This window comes from Sus scrofa, chromosome 5 (genome assembly GCF_054392235.1).
Source record: "Sus scrofa isolate SSC_HxYL_T2T_F1_AM1 chromosome 5, Sscrofa_HxYL_maternal_Yorkshire_Landrace_v2.0, whole genome shotgun sequence".
Taxonomy (NCBI): domain Eukaryota; kingdom Metazoa; phylum Chordata; class Mammalia; order Artiodactyla; family Suidae; genus Sus; species Sus scrofa.
This window is the reverse complement of record NC_139387.1, coordinates 26610934-26627989: the sequence shown is the minus strand read 5'-3', so window position 1 is coordinate 26627989 and position 17056 is coordinate 26610934. Positions and strand designations below refer to the sequence as shown.

Here is a 17056-nt window from a genome sequence, read left to right as displayed (position 1 = left end):
CCCCTCATTTTTATTAGGAAAGTATAAACGTCGACCTCCTCACTGAGTTCTGCCCCCCCTCCGAAAAACCAGAGAACTTTTCCTGCTCAGCACCCCTTTCTCTGGACTCCCATTGCTGGGGCTCTCCTAAACACCTCCCTCAACCCCTCGACCAGCTCCCTCCTGAGCCTCCCTTAAAGCACATCAACAGCCCCTACCCTTGACCAGCCTGTTTCCCCATCCCAAGCCCACTGGGCCCTTGGTCTGCTTCTTCCTTCCCTCACTTGAGGACCTTCTCTTCTTGGGAGAAACTAAGAAATTTTTCTCTGCCTTCTCCTTCCCACCCTCCCTCCCTCACCTCTGCCATCTTCTCAGACAGCTTAGGGTAGGAAATCATGCTTTCTGGGTAGACTCCTTATGAGGACACACTTTCTCCATTTTCCCATACATCAGCCAACCTGGAATGGGCCAGAGTCTGGACAAGAAAGTGCCCATTTGGATCCCAGGGGGGTCGACCCAGTCATATTGCCAGGTGACCCATTGGGTGAAGGTATGGATCAGGAATCTGATGACTCCATCCACAGACGCCCTTTGCCTGGGATCCCCTAGCTTGATGTCTTCACATCAGACCCCCAAGTCCTCTTGCTAGCTGCAGCCACAGGCCTCTACCACCATATCTGGCACATCTGTCTTCACCACATTGCCATCACGGTCAAGGTAGAGGAGAGAGAGAGACCTTCGGGCAGTAGGGACACAGCAAGAAGTACCCAAGGGCCAAGGGTTGTTGGCCTTGAGGAGGCTGAGAACAGCAGAATGGAAGGAGGCAGCAATGCCTGGGCTGCCAGCCAGGTGTGGGGGGCACTGCCCACTGCAGTAATTCAGCTGGTACCCTTCGGGCTGCAGGATCCAGTCCCGCCACCCCAGTTCCTGGAAGTCTACATAATGGTCTCGCCTACAACATAAGGGAGTCTCAGGCTCACAGGTGGGGGTCCTCCTCCTGGCCCGGCCTGCTCCAGGCTCTTTGGGCCGAGTCTTAAGCTCTAGAAAGGGCCGCTGCTCTCCCCCTGTGTCCAGGAGCTGGCAAGGTTGCAGGGCAGCCGTTCCATTGCCTTCCAGGGCTCTGCAGTCCAGCTGGAGTTTCAAGACACCAGACTCCTCACGTCTCAAGCCACTAGAGGGCAGAGTCAGGGCGTGCCAGCCTGGCGTTGTCATTTGGTGCTCAGCCAGGAGGACGCGGGACCCTCGGCGTCTCCGCCTAGGGCCCCGTCGGAAAATCCTCAAGGAAAGAGTGCCAGGAAGGGTGGGGAGAGCGTGCACCCAGAGGCGAGCGTGGTACAGGTGGTGGGACCGAGGAGTAGACAGGTGGAAGGTGAGCGTGGAACCGCAGGTGGAGGTGGAGGAGTCTGCCAGAAAGATGGAGAAGAGATTGAGGGGTGTGAGCAGAGAGGACCCCCTCCCCAGACTCCTGCAAGCCCTGCCCGCTGCTGTGGGGGCTTCCACCTTTAGAAGAAACGGGGACTCCGCAGCCAGTCCCGACTCCTCCCCTTCCTCCCACACCCGCTCCCTCTGCTTCTGCCATCCTTCTCCCCTGCTGCCTCCCTTTCCCACTCTCTGCCTGTCTCTCCCTCACCCACCTGTGATGGCAGCAAAGCTGATGACCTCCTCCCCATGCGCTGGACCCACACTTCCCCGATGTAGTCTCCGGAGGGCTCTGGTCAGCGCTGCCTGGGGTGGAGGATGAGTTATTCTGGGACGACTGCTCAAGTGTAGCCCCTGGAGGATTTGCTGCTTGGCTAGCTCGAGGACCAGAGCTCGTTCTGCTTGGGGTGCCAGTGTGGGGCCCCCGCAGGAGGGACACACAGACCCTTCCCCCTGTGCCCACACCAGTGCCCACAGCAGCACCAGCCAGAGCTGGACATCAGGCAGCCCCATCCTTCTGGTGAATGGCCCTGGGTCAGGTCGGTAGCCTCGGGTGGCAACTGCTCCTTCTGTTGAGTCTGGGTGCGTGGAGGCCAATGAGGGCTCAGCAGCAGCCGACACCAGTGCCACACCTACCCTTGGCCAAGGGTAGAGCCACCTGTCTTCTGTTGCCTGGGACTCAGGACAGTGGATGATCCAATGGGTAGCTGTGTTTAGTGCAGTCTGTCAGTTTGACCCTCACAGCTCATGTCTGGCTACTGACTGGGACCTCTCTAGAGCCAGCAGCCTAGGGATCCCTCGCCTAGTGGTCAGCAGGCAGACCTACCCTCTGAGACCCAGGATTGGCCGGCTGTGCTGCCCATCAGGTCCCTGCAGGGGGTGGAGGTCCCCCCCTGGAGCTCGGGTTTCACCATCTGGCCCTGGTCACGGAGCCTGAGGTAGGGGTAGGGGGGTGGGGGGGCTATGTGGACACGCATGATGCAAGAAGGAGGATGATTTCACATGCTCAGTCCCCAAGGCCTGGGGCTCGGGGGAGGGAACTCCATATGAGCAAGGTGGGAAGGGCAGTTCCCCTCCATACCCCTAGTCTGTCTAGTTGCCCAGCCACCATTGCTGCAGCAGTTTCCATGAGGCAGCTAGGAGCTCCAGTGGTTATTTCTCTGACCTGGAAGGAGAACTCAGGTCTTTTTATTTCTAGCAATGGGACTGGGACAGGAGTGAGAGGCTGGGGGGGGGGTAGGGGGCGGGAGGAACGGAGTCCTGTTGCCCAGGCCAAGGTGGCAGTGCCACGAGGCACAGAAGTCACCCCCTGACCTTTCCTGTGCTGACTGCCCAGAGTCCAGTTGGACTGGAGCACAACGTGGACGAAGGCTGGAGCATGGGGTGGGGGGGGAGTGGCATGTTACTGTGATGTCTGGGAAAACCTAGAGAGGTGGGGGTGGTGGTGATGCAATCTTACAGCAGGACAGAGTCCATCAAGGATGGCAGAAGGGCATGGGACATGGAAGGGCCTGTACCCAGCTGCTGGTTCTCTTTCAGGGGACTGTAAAAGCTGCCTAGATTTGGGGTATCCTAGAAGTGGTGCCAGCCTCTGTTCATGGTGGTAGGAAATGGAAGTTTTAAGGACTTTTTAAGAACAAGCATGGCCAGGAGTTCCCTATGTGGCTCAGCAGGTTGAGAACCGGCTAGTATCCATGAGGATTCGGGTTCAATTCTTGGCCTCGCTCAGTGGATTTGGCATTGCCGCAAGGTGCAGTTAGGTTGCAGATGCGGCTCGGATCTGGCGTTGCTATGGCTGTGGCATAGGCTGCCGGCTGCAGTTCCAATTCTACCCCTGGCCCGGGACCTTCCATATGCTGTGGGTGCAGCCTTAAAATAAAGAGAAAAAGAAAAACAAAACAAAACAAAACAAAAAACACCAAGGGAGTTCCCGTCGTGGCTCAGTGGTTAACTAATCCATGAGGTTGCAGGTTCGATTCCTGGCCTCACTCAGCGGGTTAAGGATCCGGCGTTGCCGTGAACTGTGGTGTAGATCGAAGACTTGGTTCGGATCCTGAGTTGCTGTGGCTGTGGCGTGGGACAGCAGCTACAGCTCCGATTAGACCCCTAGCTTGGGAACCTCCGTATGCCGTGGGTGTGGCCCTAGAAAAAAGACAAAAAAAAAAAAAAAAAAAAAGACCAGAAGTGAGTATGATTTGGAAATGTGCCACTATTTCAATTTGTGATCTCCCGGCTATAGAGAGGGACTGACTACTAACTAGATCCCGCACAGGGGAAGAGGTGGCTCTTTGGAGGCTGGGCCGCAGTACCGCCAGTGTCCACCATGTGGCAGTGCTGTGTCACTGGACAGCAACAGCTTCCCAGAGAGGGGGGCTTCTCTGGGAGGTGGAGCACTCTCCAACCTCTCACTTTGGGGACCCTGCCTCTACAACAGGATTCAGAGAAGCTGGTCGGTCAGGTCTCTCCCCTCGCCACTGCCAGAGAACAGAGGCTGTCACCAGGACCACATTGCTACCTTTGGTTTGGGACCTCATCACTGACAGGTGGCAATGGAGCGTGGTGATGGGTGCCAGACTCTTCCTAGAAACTCAGGGCATCTGTGGTGGTGAGGGAGGGGGATAATGAGATCTTTAGATGCTCCACTCCACCCTGCCTTTCTCCCTAGGTCCCCAGTCATATTTAAGCCCCTTTGTCCAGGACTCTTCCCAGCTCCCAGCTCCCTCTCTATTGGTCAAGCTGGTGAGTGATAGCCCTCTACCCCTGGGGTCTGGATGTAGAACTGCAAAGTAGAGGTTTATGCCCATAATGGTGTCTCAGAGGGCTTACCTGTTGGTGAGCCTGAGTCAAGGGAAGCAGCAAGAAGTGGCTGCAGGAGTCACCGCAACCCCACCTCTCCCCTCCCTTCTCTGTCAGGTGCCCCCAATTTCCATCTCTTCCTACCCTCTTGCTGTGGTGCCTGGCCTGCCCCTACCTCCCCACTGACACTTACGTCAGAACCCAGCTATAAATATGTGCTTAGCATCTTAGTCACTTTTCCCAAGAAGTGCTCCGGGGTTATAAATACCCCAGCCATCTGCCTCACAGTCCCGCCCTACCACCAACCTGGTTGGGGGCTGGGAGGTAGCGATAGGCTTGGGGGTGGGTAAGGAAGGAGAAGGAGTCTGAGTGATTCTCTTGCCCCAAAAGAGAAAAGGGGGACTCTGGGAAGAAAGGTTCAGAAGAAGATAATTCCATTCTCCCCATTTTATCAAAGGCAAAACCAAAAAAAAGAAAAGAAATAATATTGATCCCTTTAAAATTTAAATTATTTTAAAATTTGCTATTTTGGAGTTCCCTTAGTGGTGCAGTGGAAACAAATCTGACTAGGAACCATGAGGTTGCAGTTTTGATCCCTGGCTTGGCTAAGATGCGGCGTTGCTGTGAGCTGGGGTGTAGGTCGCAGATGTGGCTCTGATCTGGCGTGGCTGTGGCTGTGGCATAGGCTGGCAGCTTAGCTCCAATTAGACCCCTATCCTGGGAACCTCCATATGCTATGGGTGAGGCCCTAAAATGACAAAAAAATTTTTTTGCTATTTTGTTTATCATGGATTTTTTTTTTTTTGCATTAATTTTGATTTTTTTTTGGAGGGGGAGCCATGTCTGTGGCATGCAGACATTCGCAGGCCAGGGATCAAACCTGCGCCAGAGCAGTGATCGGAGCCACTGGGGTGACAATGCCAGATCCTTAACCTGCTGCACCACAAGGGAACTCCTAATTTTGATTTTTTTAAAAAAATACTGCTTTAAGATATTATTTATCTTGACCTATGGATTTTTTCACATCCCTTTAAGTGAAAAAAGTGCCTCACTTCACCTCAACTTAGTCTTGTCCCTGGGGACTGAAGTTGAAGGGAGGAATGTTAGATCAGGGAGGGGGTGCGCTGAGGGTGGGAGACACTGATGGAAGGGGACAGGAAGGCCACCAGGAGCCTTTCTTCGATTCTCTCCTTAGATGACAATTTCCTCAAGTCAAAGGCAGGATAACGTCCATGAGTCTTCCCACGAAGCCCCACGGTTCAGATATGCAGTCACCCAGAAAGTCTCTTTCAGACTTTCTCCTGTAGGGTTCCTATTCCAGGGACCTCAGACCCGGATAGGAGGGGGTTATATGCTGAGCAAACACAGACATCACGTTTCCCAAAGGACACAGGGGTTTTGTGCAATCTCGGCCTTGGGCTGCAGACAGTATCGACCCCATGGTTCAGGGCTGTCCAACCAAAGGGAGGAGAAGGTGGGGGAAGAGGGCGAAGGTCTAGAGAGGACCCAGTCTCAGAGCAAATGCCTCCCTCTCCCCACCCCAGGCCTTCCTTTTCTTCTCCATGTCCCACTCAAGTGGCCCCGGGCCAGTCTCAGCTCCTAGGCAGGGCTCCTGGATGGAGCCCTGGGCGTCCGTGAAGGAGGCGGCTCTGAGCCAGGCCTCTGCCTCCCACCACGTGTGGGTCCGCAGTTTGTTGGCCTACTTGCTGACTGAACAGTGATCTGTCTTATCTCTTGGAGGAGGACAGAGGGAGGAGAGGAGCAGGGAAAACTCAGGTCTTTATTTCTGTAAGACCGGCGGAGATGGTTCTGGGAGGGAAGAGGGGGCCTGAGAAAGAAGAGGCAGCCTGGGGAAGGAAGAGTCATGATCCATGGGGTGGACACAATAGCTCAGCCCTAAGGAGGAGAAAAAATTGGGCAGGGCTGCACTGGGGTGTCAGGGGCTTGGCAGGAGACAAAAGACCCACTGAGCTGAATGTATGTGCATCACTAAGAAGACTTAATGAAGGGCTTCTTTACAGAGAGAGGGGCAGAGTTAAGAGAACTAAAGAGAGATGCTGAAGAACCCAGGGACTAACAAGAATGAAAAGTCATTATAAGCCCATAGCACGGAAACACTAATAAAAACCCAGGCAGAGGGGAGTAGCCAGACAGGAGCTGTAGGGACATGGACACAGCCACAGTCACACAGAACCATGGAACCTAGGCAGAGAGAGAGCAGGCATAAGAAATACCCAGACCTCTGTCTCCTATCCTTTGATCTCCTGCCTCTGTCTCCTCTTAGTCAAACTCAGCAGGTAGCCAGAGGCCAAAGGAACTCAAGTGAGCCGGCCCCTCAGGGTACAGAGCAGGGCAGGGAAGGCCAAAGAGCTGATGAGGGTGAGCCAAGAGAGCCCATAGCAGCCTGCTGGACATGTAAGAGGGCAGAGGGCTCAAGACATAGAGGGGAGCTAATGTTTGGTGAGCCTATGAAGGAACTCTCTGGAGATCCAGAAAAGCAGAGCAAGGGGCTGGGCCAACTCATTCTGGAATGGGTGACATTGAATAGAAAGGCATAGTGGATTGTAGGCTGGATTAAAGATGGGCTGTGGGTGTCTGCCTGGGAACCAGATGGCACTGCTCCCGGTTGGAGGTGAGCAGGGGCTTGCCGGATGGACTCTGCCCTAGGAGAGAAGTTGGTGGTTATGAAGATGGTAGAGTGATTTCCTTAGATGAAGATCTCCCCAAGTCCAAGTTGGGATACTTTTTATAAGTTGTTTAGGAAGAGGGAATCCATTTCCGGACAGAGGCAGTAACGAGGCTACTCCCCCTTCTCAAGGAAGAGCATCTCTGTCAGGACACGATTCTCCACCATGGGCTGCCTGTACCACATGTGGACTAACTGCACCCACAGGCCTCTACCACCATGTCAGGTATGTCAGTCTTGACAATGTTGCTGTCCTTGTCATAGTAGAGCAGAGACAGGGGGCGCCGGGCGGTGGGCACGCAGCATGAACCCCCTCCGGTGGTGCCTGCGGCAGTGTTGGCCTTGAGAAGATTGAGCACCGCCGTGTGAAAGGAGGCAGCAATGCCGGGCACGCCAGCCACGTGCAGGGGGCAATGCCCTGTGCAGAAGTTCATCGCATAGCCCTCAGGCTGGATGATCCAGTCGTGCCAGCCAATCTCACGGAAATCCACAAAGAACTCTTGTCGACAGCACATCCTGGACCTACCCTGGCAGTCGATGCCTCGCCGGCGAACCCGGTGCTTGCCTCCAACTCTCACCCGGGCTGTCACAAAAGGCCTGTGGGCAGCCCCATCCAGGATGACTGAGTTCCAGGCTACCTGGCCTTCAGGGACCAGCTCCAGGATCAGGTGTCCCTGGCTGTAGGCAGCCTCAGCTTCAGGTCCCAGAAGGAGCTGGTGCCAACCACTGTTATTTACCTCCAGTGGGTGCTGAGTGGCCAAGGTGAGATTGGTACCATGGGGGCCAAGCTCAAGGACCCTCACCTTCAAAGTCCAGGTGGCATTGGGAGGGAGCTGCACAAAGAACATGAGGCTGGCCTGCTGGACCTCCAGGCTACCAGAGGTTCTATCAGAGGGGAAGTGGAAATCAAGACGAGTCTGGTCAATGTTGGAGAGGCCTGTGGACACAAGAAACCCCAGTCATTGCACCCTTTTTTTTTTTTTTTTTGTCTTTTTAGGGCTGCACCCACAGCATATGGAGGTTCTCAGGCTAGGGGTCAAATCAGAGCTGTAGCTGCCAGCCTACTCTACAGCCACGGCAACACCAGATCCAAGCCATGTCTGCGACCTACACCACAACTCACAGCATCGCCAGATCCTTAATGCACTGAGCGATCCCTGCACTGGGATTGAATCTGCGTCCTCATGGATGCTAGTCAAATTCGTTGTCCCTGAGTCATGACGAGAACTCCCTTTGCAGCCTTCTGAGTGTCAAGTCAACCAACTACCTATGTACTCTCAGCACACATGAACTCCCTTTGTTCCTTCTGGACCATATTGTTGGCTTTGTTAATTGCACTTTCCTTCTTGAAAATCTTTTCTCTCTTGGCTTCCATGATACAACACTCTTATGATTCTTCCTTGATTTTCTTTGCCAGCTTTTCTTTCTTTGACCATCCCTTCAAGCGTTCTCCAGAGCCTGTTTTTGACCTTCATTTCCCTTTCCTTTACATTTGGGTGGGGGCAGAGCCGGGGGGCTCTGACCCACACTCATGGTCAGCCAACACAATTTTTAGGCTGGTGATTCCCAAATCTCTATATCCAGTCCAGACAATTTTGCACCTTGAGAATCACCAAGCTTCATGCCTAAATTTCTAACTGCTTCATTTGGCCACATGAATATCCTGCCAGCACATTAAAAACAATTTACCCCCAGTGGAAATCATGGAAATCATTATTTTCCCCCCTATATGCCTCTCTTTCTATTCTTTCTTTCTTTTTCTTTTTTTCTTTTTTTTCGGTCTTTTTAGGGCTGCACCCACAGCATATGGAGGTTCCCAGGCTAGGAGTTGAATCGGAGCTATAGCCACCAGCCTACACCACAGTCACAGTACCTTGGGATCTGTGACCTACACCACAGCTCACAGCAATGCTGGATCCTTAACCCACTGAGCGAGGCCAGGGATCAAACCTGCGTCCTCATGGATCCTAGTCAGATTTGTTTCCACTGAGCCATGACGGGAACTCCCTCTCTTCCTATTCTTAGAATTGTTGGCACCACTACCCTCCCTATCACCTCTAGAAACCCTATGATCATCTCCCTCACTCCCTATATCCAGTCCCTCAACACAGTGGTTCTAATGGCTATGCATGTCTTCCCAGACCTATTACTGTTGCCCAATTTCCCCTTTTCATCCCTCACCTGCTCTATTGAAACACATTAATTTTGTTTCTCTTTTTTTGGTTGTGCCCGCAGCATATGGAAGTTCCCAGGCCAGGGACTGAACCCACGCCACAGCAGTGACCCAAGCTGCTGCAGGGACAATGCTGGATCCTTAATGCATTGCACCACAGAATTCCTTAATTGGGTTTCTGTTCCCTCCACTCCTGGTCTTGCCACTAACACCTTCCACGTTGCCAAATCCAATGGCTTTATCTCTTTATAGTCATTTTATCTGAACTTTAAACACTGTTTGACACAGTTAACTATTCCCTCCTTCTTGAAATATTTCCTTCTCTTGGCTTTCACGACTCTGGCCACTCCATCTTGGTCTCTTGCAGGCAGCTCCTCTTCTCTTGCCTGACCTCTTAATGTTGGAGGTCCTGAGCTCCATTCTCTGCTCTATCTATCCTCTCTCCTAGAAAGATCCCATCAATTCCCTTGGCTTTCAATTCCATTTATATGCTGATGACTCCCAGATATATATCCAGTGCCCTGATCTCTCCATGTGCCCCAGGCTTTTATATCCATCTGCTAATCTAATATTCTACTTGGAGAGCCAATGCTATCTCAAACTTTTTTTTTCTTTGTAGGGCTGTACCTGCAACATATGGAGGTTCCCAGGGTAGGGACTGAATCAGAGCTGCAGGAGCTGGCCTATGCTACAGGCACAGCAACACAGGATCCAAGCTGCGTCTTCGACCTACACCACAGCTCACAGCAACGCCGGATGCTTAACCCACTGAGTGAGGCCAGGAATGGAATCTTCATCCTCATGGATACTAGTCGAGTTCATTACCACTGAGCCATGACGGGAACTCCGCTATCTCAAGTTTTCATGTTCAAAGAAGAACTTTAAATTTATCCCTCCTACCCAAACGTTCCTTCTCCAGTCTTCCCCTTCCCCGAAACACACTGATTATGTCAGAGCTTTGTTTGCCCTTATCCTCTACCTTGAGATTATCTGCAGATCTGTCAACTTTACCTCCCCAGTTTGTAATATAGTTTCACTTATTCCCATCTCCTCTAACTATGCATTAGTTCAACCCGAAGTCATCTTTTTCCTGAATTATGTCAAGAGCTTGCCAAGTAGTCCACTCTTGCCCCCCAGACCATTCTTCAACTAGAGTGATTTTTTTTTTTGCCTTTTTTTTTTTTTTTTTTTTTTTTTTTAGGGCCACCCCCACAGCATATGGAGGTTCCCAGGCGAGGGGTTGAATCGGAGCTACAGCTGCTGGCCTATGCCACAGCCACAGCAACACCAGATCCAAGCTGTGTCTGTGACCTACACCACAGCTCATGGTAACACCAGATCCTTAACCCACTGAACAAGGCCAGGGATCAAACCTGCAACCTCATGGTTCCTAGTCGGATTTGTTTCTGCTGCACCATGATGGGAACTCCCAGGGTGATTTTTTTATAACATAAATCTGACCAGTCTAATCCTCTCATCTTAAAATCCTACAAAGTCTTCCTTCACATTGTATTTGAATAAAATCTAAACCTCTCAATATAGAAAACTTGTATGATTAGGTATTCTGCCATTTAATGATTATATTCTACCTACAATGGCTTTTTTCTGGTCCTTGAACTCACCAAACATGCACCTACCTCATGGTCTTTGCACTTGCTATTTCCCCTGCCTGGAATGTCTTTCCAAGATCTTTGAAAGATTGGCTTCTTTTTGGCATTCAGCTCAAATTCACCTCTTCAGAAATGCTTTCTTAACCTATGTAAAGCAGACTTCAACTCTATCCCGCCTCTCTCTCATTTATTTATTTATTTATTTATTTATTTATTTTTGCTTTTCAGGGCCACACCTGAGGCATATGGAAGTTCCCAGGCTAGGAGTAGAATCATAGCTGCAGCTGCTGGCCTATGCCGCAACCACAGCAACACTGGATCCGAGGCACATCTCTGACCTACACCACAGCTCACAGCAACGCTGGATCCTTAACCCACTGAGTGAGGCCAGGGATCAAACCTGCATCCTCTTGGATACTAGTTGGGTTTGCAACCTGCTGATTCACAATGGAACTCTTACCCCATCTCTTTAGTATGTCATCCTGCATAATGCCTTTAGAGCCACTATCACTCTCTGCAATCATTTTTATTTTTTGTTCATTTATTTACTATATGCTTCTCCTCCCCTCCTCTGCCCCCTCCCCAGCCCCAGCTAGAATGTAAACTCCATGAAGGTAGAGATTGTGATTGTATGGCTCATCATTGTATCCCTAGTGCCTAACACAGAGTAGGCACTCAATAAACATTTGAGTGATGAGTCTTTCATTCTTCAATTCTCATTTTACACTGGCACCAGAATTATTTTCCAAAAAGGCTAAATTCTTGGTCTCAAAAACCTTATTGATGAATAAAATTCAAACTCTTTTAGGGGGCAGTTAAATGCCATTATGATTTGGCTTTTTACCACAAGATGATAAATCAACCATACTTCAATAAAATTAAACGTAAAAAAATGATTTGGCCTTAGCTACCCTTATTTATTTATTTTAAGTAAAGGATGCTTTATTGTGGGAATGCCACTGATACTCTCATGGGCATAAAACAACAGAAAATAAATTCAACTAGACTTAATGTGGATTGTGAAGTTTGGAATAAGGTTGCCCTTGACAACTCTCAGAGCCAACAAGATCTCAAGAGCTCACTCATCTCTGCCTCCCAATGTAAGTCAACTCCATTCTTCTCTTTCTGTGGATCTAACTCTTCCTTTTTTCTTTTCTTTATTTTTTTATTTTTTATTTTTTTTGCTTTTCAGGGCCCCACCCATGGCATATGGAGATATGGAGGTTCCCAGGCTAGGGGTCTAATGGGAGCTACAGCTGCCGGCCTACACCACAGCCACAGCAACGCAGAATCCAAGCTGTATCTTCAACCTACACCACAGCTCATGGCAATGCTGGATCCTTAACCCACTGAGCAAGGCCAGGGATCGAACCCAAAACCTCATGGTTCCTAGTTGGATTTGTTTCCACTGTGTCACAACGGGAACACCCGAGTCTAGCTCTTCTAGCATCTTGTCAGCTTCCTCGGGTCTCCAAATGGTGGCCCCAGCTCCTGGGTCTACAGAACCTTTTTTTTTTTTTTTTTTTTTTTTTTTGGCTATGCCCTTGGCACATGGAAGTTCCTGGGCCAGGGATCCAAGCCTTGCAATGGCAACATGGGATTCTTAATCTGCTGTGCCACAAGAGAACCCCTAGAGTCTGTAGAACATTTAATTTAGTTCCTACTAGCTAAGTGAGCTGATATTTCAGTGTCCCAATTCCAAAATCCTAAGAGTCTGATTGGCCCAGCTAATCTTTTCTTGCTAGGTCACTAAGCACCCTACTTTTAGAACCTCATAAGTCATCCCAGTCATGGCAGGCAGACACATGACCAGTAGGGGCCATGGTAGACTATTACAATATTGGCCCTGAGTGAACAACAAGACCTCCCAGTATTCATGGTTTTTATTTGATTGTTTTGCTTTTTTGTTTTTGGCCATGCCCATGGCATGTGGAAGTTTCTGGACCAGGGATTGAACCCACACCACAGCAGCAACCCAAGCTGCTGAGCCACCAGGGAACTCCAGAAGGAAACCTTTAAATGTTTGGTCTATACTATTGAATGATAAGAAGCAAGTGGAGAGAGACTTTGGAGGATCAGAAACCATCTTATGTGTTCTAGCTCCATTTGAGCTCCAAGCTGAATGCAGTTGCTCAAGTAACCTCAGCTTCATCACATGGAAAAAGGGAACTGTCCACATAAGCCCAGCAAAACCACAAAATCATGAAAATTATCAAATTTTTTTTTGTTTCAAGCCTCAGTGTTTGAGCTGCTTTGTTATGTGAATGGATAACTGAAACAGAAACTAGTATCAGAAGTGGGGTCCTCCAGGGAGTTCTCTTGTAGTGCAATGGGCTGGGGATCTGGCATTGTCACTGCAGAAGTCTATGTCACTCCTGTGTCTTGGGTTCAATGCATGGCCTGGGAACTTCTTCATGCTATGGGTGTGGCCAAAAAAAGAAGTGGGGTACTTCATAGCAAAGACCTAAAATATGCAGCATTGGCTTTGGGGCTGGGTGGCAGGCAGAGGTTGGAAGGATGGTGGGGAGGCTGTTAAGGAAGGCAGGAAGAGCAGTGAGGAAATTGCTGTTGGAAGCTGGAGAAAGGGGAACCTGTGTTATGTACCGGCTATCGTCTCTGGTAACTTGGAAGCTAGAAATGGTATCTAACAAAGTTGTGAATTTAGCTAAAGATATTTCCAGGCAGAATGCTCAAAGTGCCAATTGGCTTATTTTAGCGGCTTATGATAAGGCATTTCAGGAGTGAGATGAACTAAAAAAGGAACTGTTCAATTTTCAAGGAGAATTTAGAGCAAACATTTCCAACAGGACTTGTTAGATTGAACAATAAAGTATTTTTTTCATTCCTCAACTCTCTGTCTGGCAAAAGGTTCTCAAACTAAGAAATGGTCTCAGGGCAAAAAGCAAATCCAGGGCATTGCCAGTAAAACACGGACTCAGAATAAAGATCAGAACAGTAAGGGTGAACTCTAAGCCCCTTTGTCAAGATCTAACACCTTTGTTAAGATCTAAATTTAAGATGCCCTTCTAGAGTTCCCATTGTGGCAAAGGAACCCAATGTAGTCTCCATGAGGGCATGGGTTGGATCCATGTCCCCATTCAGTGGGTTAAAGATCCAGCATTGCCACAGCTGTGGGATAGGTCACAGATGTGGCTTGGATCTGACGTTGCCCCTGGCTGTGGTGTAGGCTGGCAGCTGCAGCTTCAATTAGACCTCTAGCCTGGGAACTTCCATATATGCCATTGGTAAAAAGAAAAAAATAAATAAAGTAAAATTTAAGGTGTTTTTCTGCAGACCTTCTCATCTAGACGTAAGGGCTTTTAAGAATCTTAAGAGTGTTATCCCACAACACCCTGACTTGTACTCTAGAGGGGGTATCTGTTTTGGTAGAGTGGACTTGTTTTTTGTTGGAGTAGACTATAATTTATTATTTAGAAGGTTCACAGAGGTTTAAAGGGGTTGCATTCTATGGGAAGGCAGACCTCATAGAAAAGCTGGGATTCCACAAGGAATTCCACAAGGTGGGATTCCACAAGGAAGGTCCAGGTTCAGGGTGAGGATGTGGGGGAGCCACCAGAGACGAACTCCTCACCCTCAGGTAAGGGTGGGTTTTTTCAGGATGGGAGTGGAGTGCTGGGTCTTGAGTAGATGCTGATCAGGGGAAAGGCACCAGGGTTGAGAAAGACCTCCTAGACTTAAGACAGAGCTTGCAAGCTCAGAGGCCAGAGAGATCACCTTGCATTCTGTTTCTCGGATCCTATCTGTGAAATTTTTTTTTTTTTTTTGGTCTTTTTGTCTTTTCTAGGGCCGCACCCGCGGCATATGGAGGTTCCCAGGCTAGGGGTCTAATAAGAGCTGTGGCTGCTGGCCTCCACCAGAGCCACAGCAATGCAGGATCTGAGCCACACCTGTGACCTACACCACAGCTCATGGCAACGCCCCAAACCATTCTTCAACCAGAGTGATTTTTTTTTTTTTTTTTAGGGCCACCCCCACAGCATATAGAGTTTCCCAGGCTAGGGGTTGAATCGAAGCTACAGCTGCCGGCCTATACCACAGCCACAGCAACACCAGATCCGAGCTGTGTCTGTGACCTACACCACAGCTCACGGCAACACCAGATCCTCAACCCACTGAGCGAGGCAAGGGATCAAACCTGCAACCTCATGGTTCCTAGTCAGATTAGTTTCTGCTGTGCCACGACAGGGATTCCATGTGAATTCTTTTTTTTTTTTTTTTTTTTTTTTTTTTGTCTTTTTGCTATTTCTTGGGCCTCTCCCGAGGCATATGGAGGTTCCCAGGCTAGGGGTCGAATCGAAGCTGTAGCCGCCGGCCTACGCCAATTCCACAGCAACGTGGGATCCGAGCCGCGTCTGCAACCTACACCACAGCTCACGGCAACGCCGGATCGTTAACCCACTGAGCAAGGGCAGGGACCGAACCCGCAACCTCAGGGTTCCTAGTTGGATTCGTTAACCACTGCGCCACGGCGGGAACTCCCCATGTGAATTCTTGATCTTCTCTCCAGCTGCCTGCTAAATTCTCTAACTCTTCTCGCCTCCATGGAAGGAACTCTCTTTTCTATCATCTATCCTTCACCTACCTTTCTGAGTTCCGTTTTGGCCCTGTTCCGATGTGGAGCTCTGAAGTATCAAGGCACGAGGGACAGGAATAGGATGGAGAGATACTGTAATCCTGTGTTCTACTTTTTCCCCTTACCGAAATGAGGCATCTGGGGAAGGGGGATTCAGAGAGGCTGGATCCTGAGGCCAGAGGAAGGACAGATTCTCCAGCTCCCAGATCATGGGTCCAGGCCCAGGAAATGGATGGGCTCACATCATATCCTGTGGAAGTTTGTGGGACCTCAGAGAGAGAGCCAGAGGAGACAGAGGTAGGCAGTCTCAAAAGACATGAAACTTACCCACTTCCCAGCTGCCCATTGGTCAAGTCTAAACTACAAGAGAGCCTGGGGGGTGGGAGCCTGGGATTAGGCAATTATAAACCATGGGAGGCAAGAGATGGGAAGGTTTGGGGGAGAAAGTCAGGGGTTAGATTGGGGAGGAAGTTTTTCCTTTCCTTAAGGGATCAGGTTTGGGGGAAGATCTACAGACTAAGAACCCACCTGTTTCAGCAAAGCTGATGATCTCATACTCCTGTGCCCTGTCAGCCTCTGGAAGAACCCCCTGTGGGGGCCCGTGGAGGCCCTGCAGCGCAGTCCTCAGAGCAGCTCTGGACACAGGCCGGCTCAGTGTTGGGCGCTGGGTGAGGTGCAGTTTGTCCAAGATGCTTCTCTTGGCCAGGTTAAGAAGAAGGTCCCGCTGGCTTTCCAGGTCCAAGGTAGGCCCCCCACATGCCAGACACTGACTGTCAGCTTGGGGAGTGGCTACCGTGGCTGGAGCCAGGAATAGAAAGGCCAGGAGCAATGAGGAGATCATTGCCATGGGAGGTCGTCCTTGAGCAGCACCGTTGAGACACAGACTCAAACCTGGGTTCAGGGTCTCAAAAGCTGTGGTCTCAGTGCCCTCCTGGCGCCAGGGGCCCCGGAAGGAGAGTGTGTCCAGCTGGCATGACCCCTGGTTGCAAGGGGATAGAGCAGTCACACATCCAGCTTACCAGTTACAGGTAGAATTTGGCAGAAGCCTCCTAGTCAATGAAAATACAGAGAGGGGGATGTGGGGAAAGAAATGTCCCTGGGCCAACTTTGGGAGAGAGTGGGTTACCCATGTGAGCTGCCAGGCCTGGGGACAAAGGTTAGAGATGAAATTCCTCTTCAGATCAACGGCCTTGCTCGGAAGCCATGGGTGGGGGAGGGAGACATCAGAGGTTTCAAGATTGAATGTTAAAGGGTGACTTTCAAACAGGAGGGGGTCATTGGCAGGACACTTCAGGTCATTGTCATGCAGGTTGTTGAGAGTTGCATTTTCCTCTGCCTGGTCCTTCTCAAAGCCCTACCCCCCTTTCCTCCCTCCCAGAGGTTCATAGTCCAAACTCCTTTGTTAGCTCTAGGTTGGGTTTTGCCCAGTGGGGCTCAAAATCATCCCATCAGAAGGTTAAAGAAGGGAAAGGGAGGCGTCTGGATCCGCAGAGGGAAGTCTGAATGTGGGGAAGGAACTTGCAAGCTAGATTTCCTCACCCTTGGGGGTTTCTTCTGTATAGGAAAATACATTTTGAGAATTTCTAGCGTTCCCCAAAGGTCCTGAGTAATGGATCTTTTAGGAAAGGCCTCTGCATCCACATCTGCGATTTACCTGGTGGGAGTGGGATGGTGGAGTTTCCTGGGCCAGGGATCAAACTCATGTCACAGCAGCCACCTGAGCAGGTGCAGTGATCCTTAACCCACTATACCACAAGGGAACACCTGTCTCTTATTAGTGGTGTGTCTGTGGGCAAGTT

At 50.3% G+C, this 17056-nt stretch overlaps 3 protein-coding genes across 3 annotated transcripts in view; 1 reads left to right on the top strand and 2 right to left on the bottom strand.

The window, feature by feature from the left end:
- Window positions 1-7106, top strand: part of ARHGAP9 (Rho GTPase activating protein 9) — an 83924-nt gene extending 76818 nt beyond the window's left edge. The window contains exon 19 of the mRNA XM_084956169.1: window positions 7013-7106. The gene's annotated coding sequence lies outside the window, so the exon portion shown is untranslated. The remainder of the gene's footprint in view (window positions 1-7012) is intronic.
- INHBE (inhibin subunit beta E) lies at window positions 379-3574 on the bottom strand. Its single transcript, XM_003126320.5, has 2 exons — window positions 1614-3574; window positions 379-1382 (listed from the first exon to the last, which is right to left on the bottom strand). The coding sequence occupies exons 1-2, from the start codon at window positions 1909-1911 to the stop codon at window positions 625-627; spliced, it is 1056 nt and encodes a 351-aa protein (XP_003126368.3). The 5' UTR covers window positions 1912-3574; the 3' UTR covers window positions 379-624.
- Window positions 5956-16387, bottom strand: INHBC (inhibin subunit beta C). Its single transcript, XM_003355493.6, has 2 exons — window positions 15786-16387; window positions 5956-7817 (listed from the first exon to the last, which is right to left on the bottom strand). Exons 1-2 carry the CDS (start codon window positions 16102-16104, stop codon window positions 7072-7074), a joined length of 1065 nt encoding a protein of 354 aa, XP_003355541.3. The 5' UTR covers window positions 16105-16387; the 3' UTR covers window positions 5956-7071.
- Between the last annotated feature and the right edge of the window lie 669 nt (window positions 16388-17056).

Bases quoted from the DNA above. Each gene is read 5' to 3' on its own strand.
- INHBE (XM_003126320.5), bottom strand. From the start codon at position 1,911: ATGGGGCTGCCTGATGTCCAGCTCTGGCTGGTGCTGCTGTGGGCACTG. The intron at 1,383-1,613 runs GTGGGTGAGGGA...TCTTTCTGGCAG, and splicing joins CAGCTTTGCTGCCATCACAG to ACTCCTCCACCTCCACCTGC.
- INHBC (XM_003355493.6), bottom strand. From the start codon at position 16,104: ATGGCAATGATCTCCTCATTGCTCCTGGCCTTTCTATTCCTGGCTCCA. The intron at 7,818-15,785 runs GTGGGTTCTTAG...TTGTGTCCACAG, and splicing joins CATCAGCTTTGCTGAAACAG to GCCTCTCCAACATTGACCAG.